The 16754-nt window shown below is 43.1% G+C and overlaps 1 protein-coding gene across 7 annotated transcripts in view; it reads left to right on the plus strand.

The window, feature by feature from the left end:
- bzw2 (basic leucine zipper and W2 domains 2) overlaps window positions 1-16533 on the plus strand; it is a 99548-nt gene extending 83015 nt beyond the window's left edge. For all 7 annotated transcript variants that reach the window (XM_069913776.1, XM_069913778.1, XM_069913777.1 and 4 more), the window contains one exon: window positions 16137-16533. In XM_069913776.1, coding sequence (XP_069769877.1) covers window positions 16137-16168 — 32 coding nt within the window. In that variant the 3' untranslated portion in view covers window positions 16169-16533. The remainder of the gene's footprint in view (window positions 1-16136) is intronic.
- Window positions 16534-16754: the final 221 nt, after the last annotated feature.

Below are 16754 nucleotides of genomic sequence, written 5' to 3' on the forward strand. Positions count from 1 at the left end.
GACCCACTATTTTCACATTATTCCTCCAACTTTGGTTTTCCAGTGAATCAATTTTCTTCAATAATTCTTTCTTCTGAATTCCCCAATCCACAAAAGAATCTTCCACTTTCTCCATTTTTTTCCCTAGAATAGGATTATTGGTGGGGTCCAAGTGATCTTGCCGGTAATTAATAAAGCTCTGCACTATTTAAGACTGCCACACAGTAAAATGGTAATAGCTTGTATGAGCAAGGTGTAAAGTGATGGCATTTTATTTTAGGTTTGAGAATGAATTAATAAAATTCAAGACCACTGACCTATGGTGGATTTATATATATATATATATATATATATATATATATATATCATGGGCTCTTCAGACTTTCCTGGAGGTATGCAGGGACTGTAAAACTACCCATGTAGTTGGTTGAGCCAACAGCCAAACATATTGTTATTCATTTTTCTTTGGTGAACATTCAACAAAAATATTCTTCAGACCTGTCAGATTTCCGATATATGAGTTCTCCAAAGTGGGAACCACAACCTTTGGGAATAAATCCCCATAAGAAAGGTAATTAATAAAACAATGTTAAGATAATATTGATGAAGGAGGCTTATAACATTGACATAAAGTAAACATGATGTCAAGAAGGAGGTTAAAATTAAATAAAGGATGACCAAGAGGTTAATGAAATGGATAAAAATACAAAATGAGAATAAACTATCAGAGATATAAAAACGAAAGCTTCGATTTACATAGATTAGTGAAGAGATTAGCAAAAGTAAATATGGGTTATTGGCAGAGAATCAAACATTGCTATTGGGGGGAAAATGTTGACATTGCTGAAGCTACTACAACAGCAGCTCTGCCTTCTGTGAAGACTGCGGGGGAGTAGACCCAGCACTGCAACTCCCTTTCTTCATACTGGTGGCTCCATACCATAGAACAATTACAGCACTGAAACAGGCCACTTTGGCCCCTCTCGTCTGTGCTGAACAACTTTTTCTTGCTTAGTCCCACTGACCTGTACTCAGTCCATGGCCCTCCATACCTCTCCCATCCATATATCTGTCCAAATGTTAAAATCAAGCCTGCATCTGCCACTTCAACTCTACCCTTACCACTTTGTTCTATGCTCCCACCGCTCTGTGCAAAGTTCACCACAATGTTCTGCCTGTACATTCCCCTTTCACCCTTAGCCCATGTCCCCTTGTTTGAATCTCACTACTCTCAATGGAAAAAAACCTATCTACATTTACTCTGTCTATCCACCTCATAATTTTAAATACATCTATTAAATCACCCCTCATTCTTCTACACTCCAGGGAATAAAGTCCGAATCTGTTTAACCTTTCCCTGTAACTTTAACATAATATCCCAACTTCTGTACTCAATACTTTGTTTTATGAAGGCTAATATGCCAAAAAGCTTTTTTTTTTAAACAACCCTATCCACATGGGATGCCACTTTCAGGGAATTAGGTATCTATATTCTCAGATCCCTCTATTCTACCTCACTCTTCAGTGCCCTACCATTTATTATGTATGTCCTTTCTTCATTTGTCCACCCAAAATGCAACACCTCACACTTGTCTGTATTAAATTCCATCTGCCATTTTTTCAGCCACTTTACCAGCTGATCCAGATCCTTCTGGAAGCTTTAAAAATCTTATTTGTGATCCACAACACTTCCAATCTTAGTGTCATTTCCAAATTTACTAATCTAAGTTGCCACATTTTCATCTAGATAATTGATATAGATGACAAACAGCAATGGTCCCAGTACTAATCCTTGACCATTAAACATCTTTTTAGAGGGGCGACGGTGTTTTTAATCTAAAATCCAGAAACCATGGGTTGCGGCATCTGTTGTCGGCAGCGACCACAAGGGGTTGCAGACTCTGGGGATCAGCGGATCAGCACAGGACACTAGAAATGGGGAGAACACATCCCTCCCCCCCCCCCCCCACACCCATTAAGAAGGAGAAACAGAAGAAACAACCCTACAGGGAAGGTGACTACGGTGGCGGACCAGTGAGGGGCTCAGCTGCTGAAGGACCCACAAAGGCTTCATCGTTGGCCTCATCAGCAACAACAATGAGTCGCACTACAGAGAAGAAGTGGAAAATATTATGATAGGGTGCGAGAGTAACAACCTGAGTCTCAACATATTCAAGATGAAGGAGATTCAGGAGAACCAGGAACGACCACCCTCCACTACATATCAACAACTATGTCGTAGAGAGAGTGGAGAGCACAAAGCTCCTTGGAGTTCAGCTCACTAGTGACCTATCATGGACACTCACATCACCTTATTTGTCAGGAAGGTGCAACAATGACTGCACTTCCTGAGAAGACTGAAGCAGGCACCATTATGTCAACTTTCTGTGGGAGCTCTATTGAGAATGTCCTGGCTGGCTGTATCACAGTGTGTTACAGTTGCTGCAGAGAAATGGATCAGAGGTCAATCCACAGGACCATGAGAGTGGTGGAAAGGATCAATGGAGTCTCCCTTCCCCGCCGCCACCATCGATAGTTAGGGCAGTCCAGTGTTCTGATTACATGATGTGGGAAGTCAGGGGCAATGCATTTGTTGCTGTTGACTACACCTGCAAGAGGTGCATCCAGCTGCAGCTCCTATTAAACTAAGTTAAGGAACTGGGGCTGCCGCTGGATGAACTTCGGATCATTCAGGAGGCAAAGGCAATGACAGAGAAGAGTTTTAGGGAGGCAGTCACCCCCATGAGTCAGGAGGCAGGCAGCTGGGTAACTGTTAGGGGAGACAAGGGCAAGAGGCAGAAGGAGCAGAGCACCCCTGAGGCTGTTCCCATCACTAATAGGTATCACTGTTTTGGATACTGTTGGTGGGGATGACCTACCAGAGACAAGTTGTAGTGGCCGTGTCTCTGGCACTGAGACTGGGCCCAGCTCAGAAGGGAAGGAGGGAAAGAGGAGAGCAGTAGTGATAGGGGATTTGATAGTTAAGGGGACAGATAGGAGGTTCTGTGGGAGAGATTGAGTATCTCAGATGGTCTGTTGTCTCCCTAGTGCCAAGGTCCAAGATATCTCGGATCGAGTTCTTCCGATTCTTTGGAGGGAGGGTGAGCAACCAGATCTCGTGGTCTGTGTGAGGAGCAATGACGAGGGTAGGAAGGGTGAGGAGGTCCTGCTAGGAGAGTTTCGGGAGTTAGTGCAAAGTTGAAGCACAGGACCTCCGGGGCGGTAATCTCAGGGTTGACACCTGTGCCACGTGCTAAAGAGGCTAGAAACGGGAAGATAATGCAGCTAAATACATGGTCCAGGAGGGAGGGCTTCATGTTTCTGGATAATTGGGCTCTGTTCCAGGGAAGGTGGGACCTATTCCAACGGGATGGTTTGCACCTGAACTGGAGAGGGACTAGTATCCTTGTGGGTAGGTTTGCTAGTACTGTTCTGGGGGTGGGGGGGGGGGGGGGGGGGGCGGGGGGGGGGTTAAATTAGATTTACAGAGGGAGGGGAACTAGGGTGATAGAGTAGATAGTGAGGTGGAAGACGGTAAGGGTCATGAGAAAGCAGAGGTTTGTACATGATAGAAATGATCTGAGATGCATCTATTTCAATGCAAGGAGTATTGTCGGTAAGGCAGATGAGCTTAGGACGTGGATTTGCATGTGGGATTTTGATGTATTGCTATTAGTGAGACTTGGTTGCAGGAGGGACAGGACTGGCAGCTCAATGTTCTGGTGTTCCAATGTTTCAGACGTGTTAGAGGGGAAGAGATGAAAGGGGGAAGAGTGCATTGCTAGTCAAGCAAAATATCACAGCTGTGCATAGACAGGACAGCACTGAGGACTCACCTACAGAGGCCATATGGGTGTGAGCACTCTAATAGGCTTACATTATAGAATGAGAGAATTGGAGGCACAAATCTGTCAGGAGATAGCAGACCATTGTAAGAAACAGAAAGTTGTGGCAGTCGGAGATTTTAACTTTCTACATATATAGTGGGACACCCAAACTGTAAAAGGACTGGATGGCTTGGAGTTCATCAAATGTGTACAGGAACTTTTTCTAAATCAACATGTAGAGGTACCAATGAGAGAGAATGCAATATCTCCTATTAAGGAACCAGGCAGGGTAGGTGGCAGAAGTCTGTGTAAGTGAGTATTTCGGGTCCAGTGACCATAATATCATTAGTTTCAAGTTACTTAGGGATAAGGATAGGACTGGTCCTTGAGTTGAAGTTATAAATTGGAGAAAGGCCAATTTTGTGTAAATGAGATAGGATCTTGGAAGGGTTGATTGGAATAAGCTGTTTTCTGGGAAGGATGTGTCTGACAATTGGAAGGCCTTCAAAGACAAAATATTGAGAGTGCAGAGTTTGCATATTCCTGCCAGGATTAAAGGCAAAATTAACAGGCATAGGGAATTTTTCAAGGAATATTGGTGATATGATTAAGAGGTGTATAACCGATCTAGGTAACAAGGAACAAATGAGATACTTGCAGAGTATGGAAAATGTAAGAGAATACTAAAGAAGGAAATCAGGAAGGTAAAAGAAGGCATGAGGGTGCTTTGGCAGATAATGTTAATGTAAATCCAAAGGATTTCTACAAGTATATTAAAAGTAAGAGGATAACAAAGGACAAATTGGTCCCCTAGAGGATCATAGTGGTCAAATATGTGTGGAGCCTCACGAAATGGGGGAGATCTTAAACAGTTTTCTTTTTGCATCAGTATTTACTCAGGAAACTGCCATAGTGTATAAGGAAGGAAGGGAAATGAATAGAAATGAATAGAAATTTCATGAAACCTATGTAGATTAAGAGGTGATTGCTGCCTTACAGTGAATAAAGATAGACAAATACGCTGGGTCGGAATTGATATTCCCTCGGATCTTGAGGGAGACAAGTGTTGAAATTGCAGGGGCCTTGACAGATATATTAAAAGTGTCCATAGCCACGGGAGAGGTGCCAGAGGATTGGAAGGTAGTTCATGTTGTCCCACTGTTTAAGAAAGGCATCCAAAGTAAACCAGGTAAACCAGGCCATTGAGCCTGATGTCAGTAGTAGGGAAATTATTGGAAGGAGTTCTGAGAGATAGGATATATAGATATTTGGACAGCCATGGGTTGATTAAGGACAGTCAGTATGGCTTTGTGCGTAGTAGGTCGTGTTTAACAAATCTTGTAGAATTTTTTGAGTAAGTTACCAAAAAGGTAGATGAAGGAAAGGTTGTGGATGTTGTCTACATGGACTTTAGTAAGGTCTAAGACAAGGTCCCACATGGGTGGTTAGTTCAGAATGTTAAGACACTAGGTATCCATAGAAAGGTTGTAAACTGGATTCAAAATTGGGTGAGTGGGAGAAGACAGAGTGGATTGTTGCTTCTCAGACTGGAGGCCTGTGACTAGTGGTGGGCCTCAAGGATCTGTGTTGGGACCATTATTGTTTGTTGTCTATATCAATGATCTAGATGATAACATGAAAAACTGGATCATCAAGTTTGGTGATGGCACAAAAATAGGAGGTGTGGTAGATAGTGAGGAAGATTTTCAAAGCTTGCAGAGCAATCTGGACCAACTGGGAGAATGGGCCATTAAATGGATGATGGAGTTTAATGCAGACAACTGTGAGGTGTTGCATTTGGAAGAGCAAATCAAGGAAAGACATACACTGTGAATGGTAGGACACTGAGGAGTGAGGAGGAGCAAAGAGACCTGAGAATACAGATATATTGTTCCCTGAAGCTGGAGTTGCAGGTGGACAGGGTTGTAAAGAAAGCTTTTGGTATCTTAGCCTTTATAAATCAAAGGATTGAGTATTGGAGTTGGGAATGTTATGTTGAAATTATTGTTAAGGCCAAATTGTGTTCAGTTCTGGTTGCCCAGCTACAGGAAAGATATCAATAACATTGAAAAAGTGCAGAGAAGATTTACTAAGATGTTGCCAGGTCTTCAAAAGTTAAGTTAACGGTGAAAGATTAAACAGATTAGGATTTTATTCCTTGGAACAAAGAAGAATAGGGGAGATTTGATAGAGGTTTACAAAATTGTGAGGGGTATAGACAGCGTAAACATGAATAGGCTCTTTCAACTTGGATTAGAAGAGATAAATACAAGAGGGCGTGGCTTTAGGGTGAAAGGAGAAAGATTTAGGGGAACTACTTTTTTTGGAATATTTAATTAATATTTTCGCACAAGCTTGTGCTTGTGTCGTGCCAACAATGACAGTTCACATGAATACATGTATATTTGAATGTGAATTTTCTTTATGTTATATATATATATATATATATATATACAAGACTGTGTCTCTACCAACACCCCTCCCCCCCCCGACACCCCCACACATAAAACAAGACTACTCACTCAAACTTCGACCAACAATAACAAAACTTTAACACCAGGAAAATAAATAAGGGGCAGGGATTGTCACAGCTCAGTGGGCGGCCTCTGGGTCGATATTCATTCCTGACTTTCCTTGATTGGGATTTGTGTGAGGGAGAGGAAGCCGCCGCAAGGAACGGGGAAACCAATCACTGTCATGCGCCTATGTAGTGCATGTATGGCTGCCAGATGTTACGAAAGGTACTGTATTTATTTCTTAGGTTATAAGTTATTTTGTCCAGGGGAATACAGCTCTGCATTTCCTTGTTCCATCATTCGATACTAGAGTCAGATTTCCAAGTCATCATATCACCAAGTCATCGCAATGCACTTCCAATGTGATCAACACAAATTGGATTTGAAATTTGGACAGCTTCATTGGAGAAACCTCTTCACTCAGAGTGGTGGGAATGTGGAATGAGTTGCCATCTGATGTAGTGGGTGTGGACTCAATCTTGAGTTTTAAGAATAAATTGGATAGATACAAGGATTGGAGAGGCTTGGAGGGTTATGGAATGGGAGCAAGTTGTTGGGAATAGCTGAACAATGGTCAGCACAAACTAGAAGGGCCGATTGGCCTGTTTGCTGTACCATTCTATGGGAAGAATGTGCGCAAAATAATTGAGAACTCCTTCCACTCTGAACATGGCATGTTTCAGCTGATTCCATTTGGAATGAGATTCGGGAGTATCAGTACTTGCACCATCAGGCTGAGGAACGGTTTCTTCCCATGGGCAGTGAGAATGCTGATCAACATAGGAATTGCTCACACTAACCATCCAAAACTCTCATATTCATGAAACAAAATTTATTTTCTGTTTATTTATTTGTGTAGATGTTTACTTGTCCTGCATATGTAATGTTGATTTATTTGTGCGTTATGTCTGGTTGTATGTCTGCATGTTCGGCACCAAGGACTGGAGAATGCTGTTTCATCAGGTTGTACTTGTACAATCAGGTGACAATAAAATTGACTTGATTTGATTTGACTTGACAGGCTAATTTGCAGTTGGGAGACCCGCAGAAGGTGTGGGCTGCTGGAGACTAGCTCATGGAAACTGGGCATCAGAGCCCGGATCCGAGAGGGTGCTGAGGGCAAGAAGGATTCCCAAAAGGCCTCGGGTGTTTAAGGCTGCTTGATCACGTCAGATGTTTGAATCTGGAGCTCAGTTTGCCAATGAATTCAACATGAATTTGTGTGGCTGTAGAAGCTGCGAGAGTGCTGGAGGTGAATCCATGGACACTCAGTGACCGAAGGGACTCTCTTTTGCTTCTCTTGCTTTGTAAGAGGCGTTGGGTGGCACTTAATGGCGTCTCTGTCTGCCTTATTGCAGGCAGAAGACAATTTCATGTAATATTACAAGTTCTGTACTATTATATGACAACAAAGAAATATTGAACGACTGCTTGAAAACCACTGTATTCCTTCACGGTAGAAGAAGTAATCCAAAAATCTCCGTTCATCGACAATGCAAAAAGGTACCATCAAAGAATGAATTTTGGATAAATTAATATAAATCAAAGTGACATGTGAAGATCTGATTGCCAGTGTAGTAGGGTTTTAAATATCTTCCATAATTACTGAAATTTCAGAATGATTTCTGAAGATGGGAAGATAACAAATATATCCCAATATTCAAAAATAGATCAAGAAGGAAAAGCAGATGATCTCAACAGGTACGTGGAAGACCAGAGTAAAATAGCATGTATTTTGGAAAGAAGTAGTGTTTGGCAAATTTTAATTTTTGAGTTTGAAATAAACAAAGCAGAACAAGTGGATGCAGTTGAAGTAATGGTTAAAAGGTACTTTTAGGAACTTGGACTTGATAAATAGAAGCATGAAGTACAAAGCAAGGAAATTATTAATAAAACAGTTTTGGATTTCATATTCTCTTAACATTTAGAAGTAAGGAATTTTACCTGATACTTTTCTCATTCACAAGCAATTCCGCACTGTCCTGATTATCCTACCAATTTTAATTAACTATCCCACAAGTCTTTGTGATGTAGGAGGAAACTGGAATGGCTCAAGAAAGCCAACGTGGTCACAGGGAGAACACAGCAAACTCCACACAGACAGCATGAAAGGTCACAACTGAATCAAGGTCATGGGCGCTGCAAGACGCCAGCAATTCCTATTGCTCCATACTTTAGGAAAGATGTGAAGGGTTTGTACAGAATGCAGAAAAAGATTATTAAAACGATTCTAGTACCAAATTACGAATAATAAAGCTGCATAGGTTTAAAGTGAATAAGTGAGTTTTCCAACACAAAGACTTAAGGGGAAATTTTCACACACAGATGATGGTGGATACATGGAGTGACTTGCCAGATAAAGTGATAAAGGGTGGCATAATTTAGAGTGTTGAAAAGACATTTGGATAGGTTCATAGATAAGAAAGGTGTGATGAATGTGGTCAAATGGAACTAGTTCAGGAATCAGAATCAGAAATTTATTGTCATGAACAAGTCATGAAATTTGGTGTTTTGTGGCAGTATTTTAGTTCAAACATTCATATTATAAACCAGTGTCTTTGGTTCATTGATTATTCAGGAATCTGACAGTATTGGGGAAGAAACTGTCCTTGTGCCATTGAGCGCTCGTCTTTAGGATCCTGTACCTTTTTCATGATAGTACAAGAATGAAGAGGGCGTGGCCTGGGTGGTTACTGTCTTCGAGGAGAGATGCTACTTTTTTTTAAGACACCCCCTTATGTAGATGTCGTCGATGGCCGAGTTAATACCCCTCCGGAGTTTATTCTTGTCTTGAGAGTTGGTGCCTCCATACCAGTCAGTGATTCAACCAGCCAAAATGTTCTCCACGATACACCTGTAGAAGCTTTTGAGAGTTTTTGGTAACGTACTGAACCGCCTCAGACACCTCACAAAGTATAGCCGTTGGCAAGCCTTCTTTGTGATTGCATCAACATGGAGGCTCCAGAACAGATTTTCGGAGATGTTGACACCTAGGAATTTGAAGTTCTTGACCCTGTGAGCCCTTGATGGGGTCTGGGTCATGTTTTCCTGACTTCCTCTCCTTGGTTTTGCTAACATTGAGCGCAGGATTGTTGTCGTTACACCATTCATGGAGTTGATCTGTCTTTCTCCTGTACGCTTCCTCATTGCCATTTGTGATTCTGCCGACAATTGTGGTGTCATCGGCAAACTTGTAGGTAGAATTGGAATTGTGCCTGGCTACACAGTGAGGCACTATAATGAGCAGAGCAATGGGCTAAGCACACATCTTTGGGGTGCGCCTGTGTTGATGAACTGTGAGGAGGAGACTTTTCTAATTCATAGTGTCTGTGGTCTTCCAATGAGAAAGTCAAGGATCCAGTTGCAGAGGGTGGTGTAGAGACCTAGAGTTTGTTGCTTCTTGACCAGGACTGAGGGAATAATGGCCAAACTGTAGTTGATGAAGAGCAGCCGTACGTATGAATTGCTTTTTTCGGGCTGATCCAGAGCTGAGTAAAGAACCAATGATATTGCATCTGCTGTGGAGCGATTGTAAAGGAAGGAAGGAAGGTACCTTGGTTTGCATGAATGGGTTTGTCTAGAGTCTAGACTCTAAATGGCTGTTTCTGTGCTCAAAAACCCCATGACAGAAGTGTTCTTGAAACAGAAAAAAATTGCAATGAGATCTGATTGGCCTCTGTACAATCATAAAGGATATATAAAAATGGAAACAACTGGAATTCATGAAAAGTCAAGAACAATGAAATAGCTTGAAGATGATTGTAAGAAATTTGCAAGTGTTATGATTCTGTTAATATGGAGCAAAATCACTTGGAGGAACAGCAGAGGATCTTCGCAGATAAAATGCATGTGTGTGTGGAGTGGGCTGGGGGGGGCAGGTGGAATGTTGATATCGGGTGAGAACCTGCATTAAGATTGAGAATGTAGCGAGGTGGAGAAGAGTGTGGTGGTACTGTGAGACAGGGCTAGTCATGTGGACCGGAGGTGTGAGGAATGATGGGATATCCTTGACAAGGAGGCTTCACTACACTTTATATGGATGTGAAAGTTGTTGCCTGAGCAAAATATGCCCAACATTTTTGAAGAGTTTAGAAGACTGTAGAGATCTGTTGTAAAAAATATAGAGATGAGAAGCTTTCGTTGAATTTTTCAGAATTCTCTGTTGATATTCAGTTGTTGATTATTTTCACAATTGTGCTTGACAGATTTTGGCATATTTAAGGAATCAAAAAAAATATGGAGCTGGTCTAAAAAGAGCAATTGAGATCATCGCAAAGGCAAAGTTGGTTTTGTGAACCTCATGGTTTTCTTCTGGATTTTTTAAAAATCTTAAATTGTATGCATATTCTTGGTGGGAAAACCAGGGAATTTTATTGCGTGAATTATATTAAAATGTACAAGATTTGCCTCTTCAGTTTCTTCCAAAATTTGTGAATGTTTATGTCATCGAGGAGATTTCAAAGAGGTGGAGGAATCCAAAGAGGGGATATTCCTCCCAATTTATGAAAATCCCACCAAATCTGAAGATTTAATCTGTGACTACTAAATTTCTTGGCTGAACTCAAATACGTTAATACAGCTATTTGAGAGCCTGTGAGTGCAAGTTAATTAGCCATTGGGATCATGTTAGTGAGTCTTATGGACTATATTACTGGTTTTGAAGTATGATGCAATCTAATGTAAAATTTGGGGGCTAATTAAATGAATTAGTTGGTTTAGTTTGTCTGACCAGCGGTTGAAAATAATTTCTTTGCTTAAACAAGAACAATTGAAAACATCCTGAATTACACTCTGAAACATTTTGTGGGTCAGATAGTAATTACAGGAGAATGAGTAAATTATTTTTTTATGCATGGAGAGCCACTAACAAAACTGATGGATATTACAATGGGTGGCATTTAAAAAGAAAAAAATAAGTTGGGAAATGTGCCCAACACAAAGCATGAATAGATAAAGAAGGCCCAGGGTAAGACCAGTGCAGGAAAATAAACAAGAAGTGGATCTTTGGCTTGGCTTCACGGACGAAGATTTATGGAGGGGTATGTCCACGTCTGCTGCAGGCTCGTTGGTGACTGACAAGTCCGATGCGGGACAGGCAGACACGGTTGCAGGGGAAAATTGGTTGGTTGTGGTTGGGTGTTAGTTTTTTCCTCCTTTGTCTTTTGTCAGTGAGGTGGGCTCTGCGGTCTTCTTCAAAGGAGGTTGCTGCCCGCCGAACTGTGAGGCGCCAAGATGCACGGTTGGAAGTGATATCAGCCCACTGGCGGTGGTCAATGTGGCAGGCACCAAGAGATTTCTTTAAACAGTCCTTGAACCTCTTCTTTGGTGCACCTCTGTCTCGGAGGCCAGTGGAGAGCTCGCCATATAACACATTCTTGGGAAGGCGATGATCCTCCATTCTGGAGACGTGACCCACCCAGTGCAGTTGGGTCTTCAGCAGCTTGGATTTGATGCTTGCGGACTCTGCCAGCTCGAGTACTTCGATGTTGGTGATGAAGTCACTCCAATGAATGTTGAGGATGGAGCGGAGACAGCGCTGATGGAAGCATTCTAGGAGCCGTAGGTGATGCCGGTAGAGGACCCATGATTCGGAGCCAAACAGGAGCGTGTGTATGACAACGGCTCTGTACACTCTGATCTTTGTGTGTTTCTTCAGGTGGTTGTTTTTCCAGATTCTTTTGTGTCGTCTTCCAAAGGCGCTATTTGCCTTGGCGAGTCTGTTGTCTATCTCGGTGTCGATCCTTGCATCAGATGAAATGTGCAGCCGAGGTAGGTAAACTGGTTGACCGTTTTGAGTTCTGTGTGCCCGATGGAGATGTGGGGGGGCTGGTAGTCATGGTGGGGAGCTGGCTGATGGAGGACCTCAGTTTTCTTCAGGCTGACTTTCAGGCCAAACATTTTGGCAGTTTCCGCAAAACAGGACGTCATGCGCTGGAGAACTGGCTCTGAATGGGCAACTAAAGCGGCATCATCTGCAAAGAGTAGTTCATGGACAAGTTGCTCTTGTGTCTTGGTGTGAGCTTGCAGGCGCCTCAGATTGAAGAGACTGCCATCCGTGCGGTTCCAGATGTAAACAGCGTCTACATTGTTGAGGTCTTTCAGCATCATGCTGAAGAAGATTGAAAAGAGGGTTGGTGCGAGAACACAGCCTTGCTTCACGCCATTGTTAATGGAGAAGAGTTCAGAGAGCTCATTGCTGTATCTGACCCGACCTTGTTGGTTTTCGTGCAGTTGGATAACCATGTTGAGGAACTTTGGGGGGCATCCAAGGTGCTCTAGTATTTGCCAAAGCCCTTTACTACTCACGGTGTCGAAGGCTTTGGTGAGGTCAACAAAGGAGATGTAGAGTCCTTTGTTTTGTTCTCTGCACTTTTCTTGGAGCTGTCTGAGGGCAAAGACCATGTCAGTAGTTCCTCTGTTTGCGCGAAAGCCGCACTGTGATTCTGAGAGGACATTTTCGGCAACACTAGGTATTAGTCTATAAGGAGAATCCTAACGAAGATTTTGCCTGCAATGGAGAGCAGCGTGATTCCCCTGTAGTTTGAGCAGTCTGCTTTCTCGCCTTTGTTTTTGTACAGGATGATGATGATGGCATCACGAAGGTCCTGAGGCAGCTTTCCTTGGTCCCAGCAGAGCATGAAAAACTCATGCAGTTTAGTATGCTGAGTTTTGTCGCCAGCCTTCCAGACCTCTGGGGGGATTCCATCGATACCTGCTGCTTTGGCACTTTTCAGTTGTTCAATTGCCTTATATGTCTCTTCCTGGGTAAGGACCTCATCCAGCTCAAGACTCAAGGACTGTTGAGGGAGCTGGAGCAGGGCGGATTCTTGGACTGAGCGATTGGCACTGAAAAGAGATTGAAAGTGTTCTCACCATCGATTGAGGATGGAGAACTTGTCGCTGAGGAGGACTTTGCTGTTTGAGCTGCGCAGAGGGCTTTGGACTTGGGGTGAGGGGTCTCATAAAAACCCCTGAAGTCGCCAATGTCGGCGCGAAGCTGGGTTCGTTTGGCGAGGCTAGTCCACCACTCATTTTGGATCTCCCGGAGTTTGCGCTGAAGATGGCTGCATGCGAGACGGAAGGCTCCTTTTTTCTCTGGCCAGGAAGGCTTTGCAGGTACAGGGAAAGGTTGTGCAGACTGGGGCTTTTTTCTCTGGAGCGTAGAAGATTGAGAGGGGACTTGATAGAGGTGTTTAAGATTTTAAAAGGGACAGACAGAGTAAATGTGGATAGGCTTTTTCAATTAAGAGTGGGGGAGATTCAAACTAGAGGGCATGGTTTAAGATTGAAGGGGGAAAATTATAAGGGGAACATGACGGAAAATTTCTTTAGGCAAAGGGTGGTGGGGATGTGGAATGAGCTTCCGACAGACATGGTCGAGGCGGGATCATTGGTTACATTTAAGGAAAGACTACATAGTTACATGGATAGGAGAGGACTGGAGGGGTATGGACCGGGTGCTGGTCAGTGGTACCAGGAGGGTGGGGATTTGTTACGGCATGGACTAGTAGGGCCGAACTGGCCTGTTCTGTGCTGTAAGTGGTTATATGGTTATATGGTTAAGGTGAGGCTGGTGGGCAGATCGCTTCTTTGCCAGCAGCTCCTGGATTTCCTGGTTGTTTTCGTCAAACCAGTCCTTGTTTTTCCAGCAGGAGAAGCCCAGTACCTCTTCAGTGGATTGTAGTATGGCCATTTTCAGCTGATCCCAGAGGGTTTCAGGAGACGTGTCCATGAGGCAATTTGCATCCTCGAGCTTTGCTTGGAGGTTTGCCTGGAAGTTTCCTCTCACTTCGTCTGACTGCAAGTTTCCAACATTGAACCTCTTTCTGGGGGCTCCACTGTTCTTGAACTTTGGCTTGAAGTGAAGGTTGAGCTTGCAGCGAACAAGCCGGTGGTCTGTGTGGCATTCCGCGCTGGGCATGACCCTGGTGTGGAGCACATCTCGTTTGTCTCTTCCTTGCACCAGAACGTAGTCCAGGAGGTGCCAATGTTTGGATCGGGAATGCCTCCAGGTAGTCTTCAGGCTGTCTCTCTGCTGAAAAAGGGTGTTAGTAATGACAAGCCGCTGTTCTGCGCAGAGCTCCAACAGGAGGCGCCCGTTGTCATTGCACTTGCCGACACCATGCTTGCCAAGGATTCCTGGCCAGGTTTCTGAGTCTTTGCCAACGCGAGCGTTGAAGTCGCCAAGGATGACAACCTTGTCGGCTGCAGGGGTGCGTTGGATGAGGTTGCGCAGATCAGTGTAGAACTTGTCCTTTTCTGCTGGTTCCGCCTGGAGGGTTGGAGCATAGACACTGATGAGAGTGTGCGTCGCTTGTTTTGAAGGGGGAGTCGCATGGACATGATCCGGTCAGAGTGGCCTGTCGGGAGGTTTTCGAGTTTGGAGGCAATGGAGTTCTTGACCATGAAGCCAACACCAGATAGATGTCATTCAGCCTAAGGCTTGCCAGACGAGTAGAGTGTGTAGCCCGCGCCGTGTTCTTGGAGGCTGCCTACATCTGCAAGGCGGACTTTGCTGAGAGCGGCTATGTCGATGTCGGGTATGAGAAGTTCATGTGCGATGAGGGCAGACCGACGTTCAGGTCGGTGGCTGTCAGCCTTGTCTAGCATGGTTCTGATGTTCCAGCATGCTAGCTTGAGTTTGTGTGCATCTTTTAAGGGGGAGGATGTGGACATGTCCTCGGGCCTGCGCAAAGGAGCTTTTAGGTGGAGTGCAGTGTGCGCAGTACTGGCCCCACCCTTTACACCCATGGTTCATGTGCCGTGGCCAAGCAAGCTGGGACGTGGCAGTGAAGTCCTTGGGTCGTAGGTTTTATATCGGAGTGTCCTTCTCCTATGCAGGTTGCTTAACCGGGCTGAAGAGGCCTGCCTCCCCTTTTAGGTCGAACCACATCTGGAGATCTACGACCACTGTCCACAGGGCTGTAGAAAGTAGGGAACACGGGGACTGAATGGGAGAACGAAGGAGAGAGACTGTCGGAAGGGTGTCCACCATGAACGCGTTGGGGACGTGAACGACTACCCTTCAGGGATGTGGAAACCAGTCGGGGGCCACTTGCCTGCCGGTGGGGGAGAAATCCAGGGCGGCTAGAATCTGCACGGTGAAAGAGGCACTTCATGGATGAGCCGACTGATCCAAGGGCTGCGTTCACGGACAAGGCCTCCTTGCCCAGGCCGCCGGCCTATATGGAGATGGTTATGGATATATCCTATATGGATCAGAAGCCAGGAAAACACTTATAATGGGATAAATTATTTTGTTCACACCTCTCTGTGCTGTTTTGCTTAATTCAAATTATTTGAATAATTCACAGTTTTAGCACAAAAAAAAATTATCAACAATAGAACTGGACATAAGATGTGTATTGGAGAAAGTTGACTAAATTATTGTCACTCGCCAAACATGCTGCCTGTAAATAAAGCAATGTCAAAAAAGATCTTCAGTACATTTCATTGTCAGAAACAATATAATCTTCGGTAATGTCTTGCAAAAATTGTTGCTGAAGTAATTGTCTCGAATGTGACAGTAAACTAGTTTATTTGACCTAAAATGACCTCATGATCATAAAAAATATAAAGATGAGCAGAAACTGCAAGATCTTGAAACAGAATTTTGCATGGTATTATATATAAATGTATTTATTCATTATCATTAAATAATCTCATAAAATGTAATTGATTTCTTCGGAATGTATTTTAAAATATGATGAAATCTGAAATATTGAATATACATAGTGTTCACCTTGTAGAGGATGTAGAAAACACTCATAAAATTATCAAAAGTATTATATAAAAAAAATGTTTTTTTTTCTAGAATCCGAATCAGGAGAAGGTGAAGAAGATTAATTCAAACTCGACCAACTGCATGGTGTAGTTTGTGGGGTTCTGTCCTCTCACCCGTATGATTGCAATAGAAGAGATTGTGCTTCCAAATCAAATGGAATCCTTGAGATAGCTTTGATTTGTGTAGAAGGTAGGCTTATAGCAGATGTGGAAAAAAAAGAGCTTTGAGGCATGACTTGTTTCTGTGGGTCTGTACCCTGGGGGCGCTGTGCTATAACTAAGTAAAGCTATTTAAAAGGGAGCCATGTAGCAAAAGATAAAATAACAGCAGACTCCTTTTATTAGCATTTTTAAATTACATTGCTTATCCATTGTAACCATAGTTTTGTCAATCTTTGTAGCCTAATAAAAGTTTTGTGGATATGTAATTTGACAATGGAGATTTTTTGAATAAATGTTTTTGTATTTTAAAAACAATGAAGCGGGAGACCCTTCACTTTCAACCACATTAGGACATATATTTTTTTTACAATTTTGAATACTAATAAGGGAAAACCTTTTTTCAATAAAACAATCGACCAATGATGGGAAGCATTCAAGTTAGCATTCTCTCAAGGTGTAAATAATTGTCTGAAGTTCCTTTAAGAAG

The sequence above is a fragment of the Narcine bancroftii genome, chromosome 1, assembly GCF_036971445.1.
Source record: "Narcine bancroftii isolate sNarBan1 chromosome 1, sNarBan1.hap1, whole genome shotgun sequence".
Lineage (NCBI taxonomy): Eukaryota > Metazoa > Chordata > Chondrichthyes > Torpediniformes > Narcinidae > Narcine > Narcine bancroftii.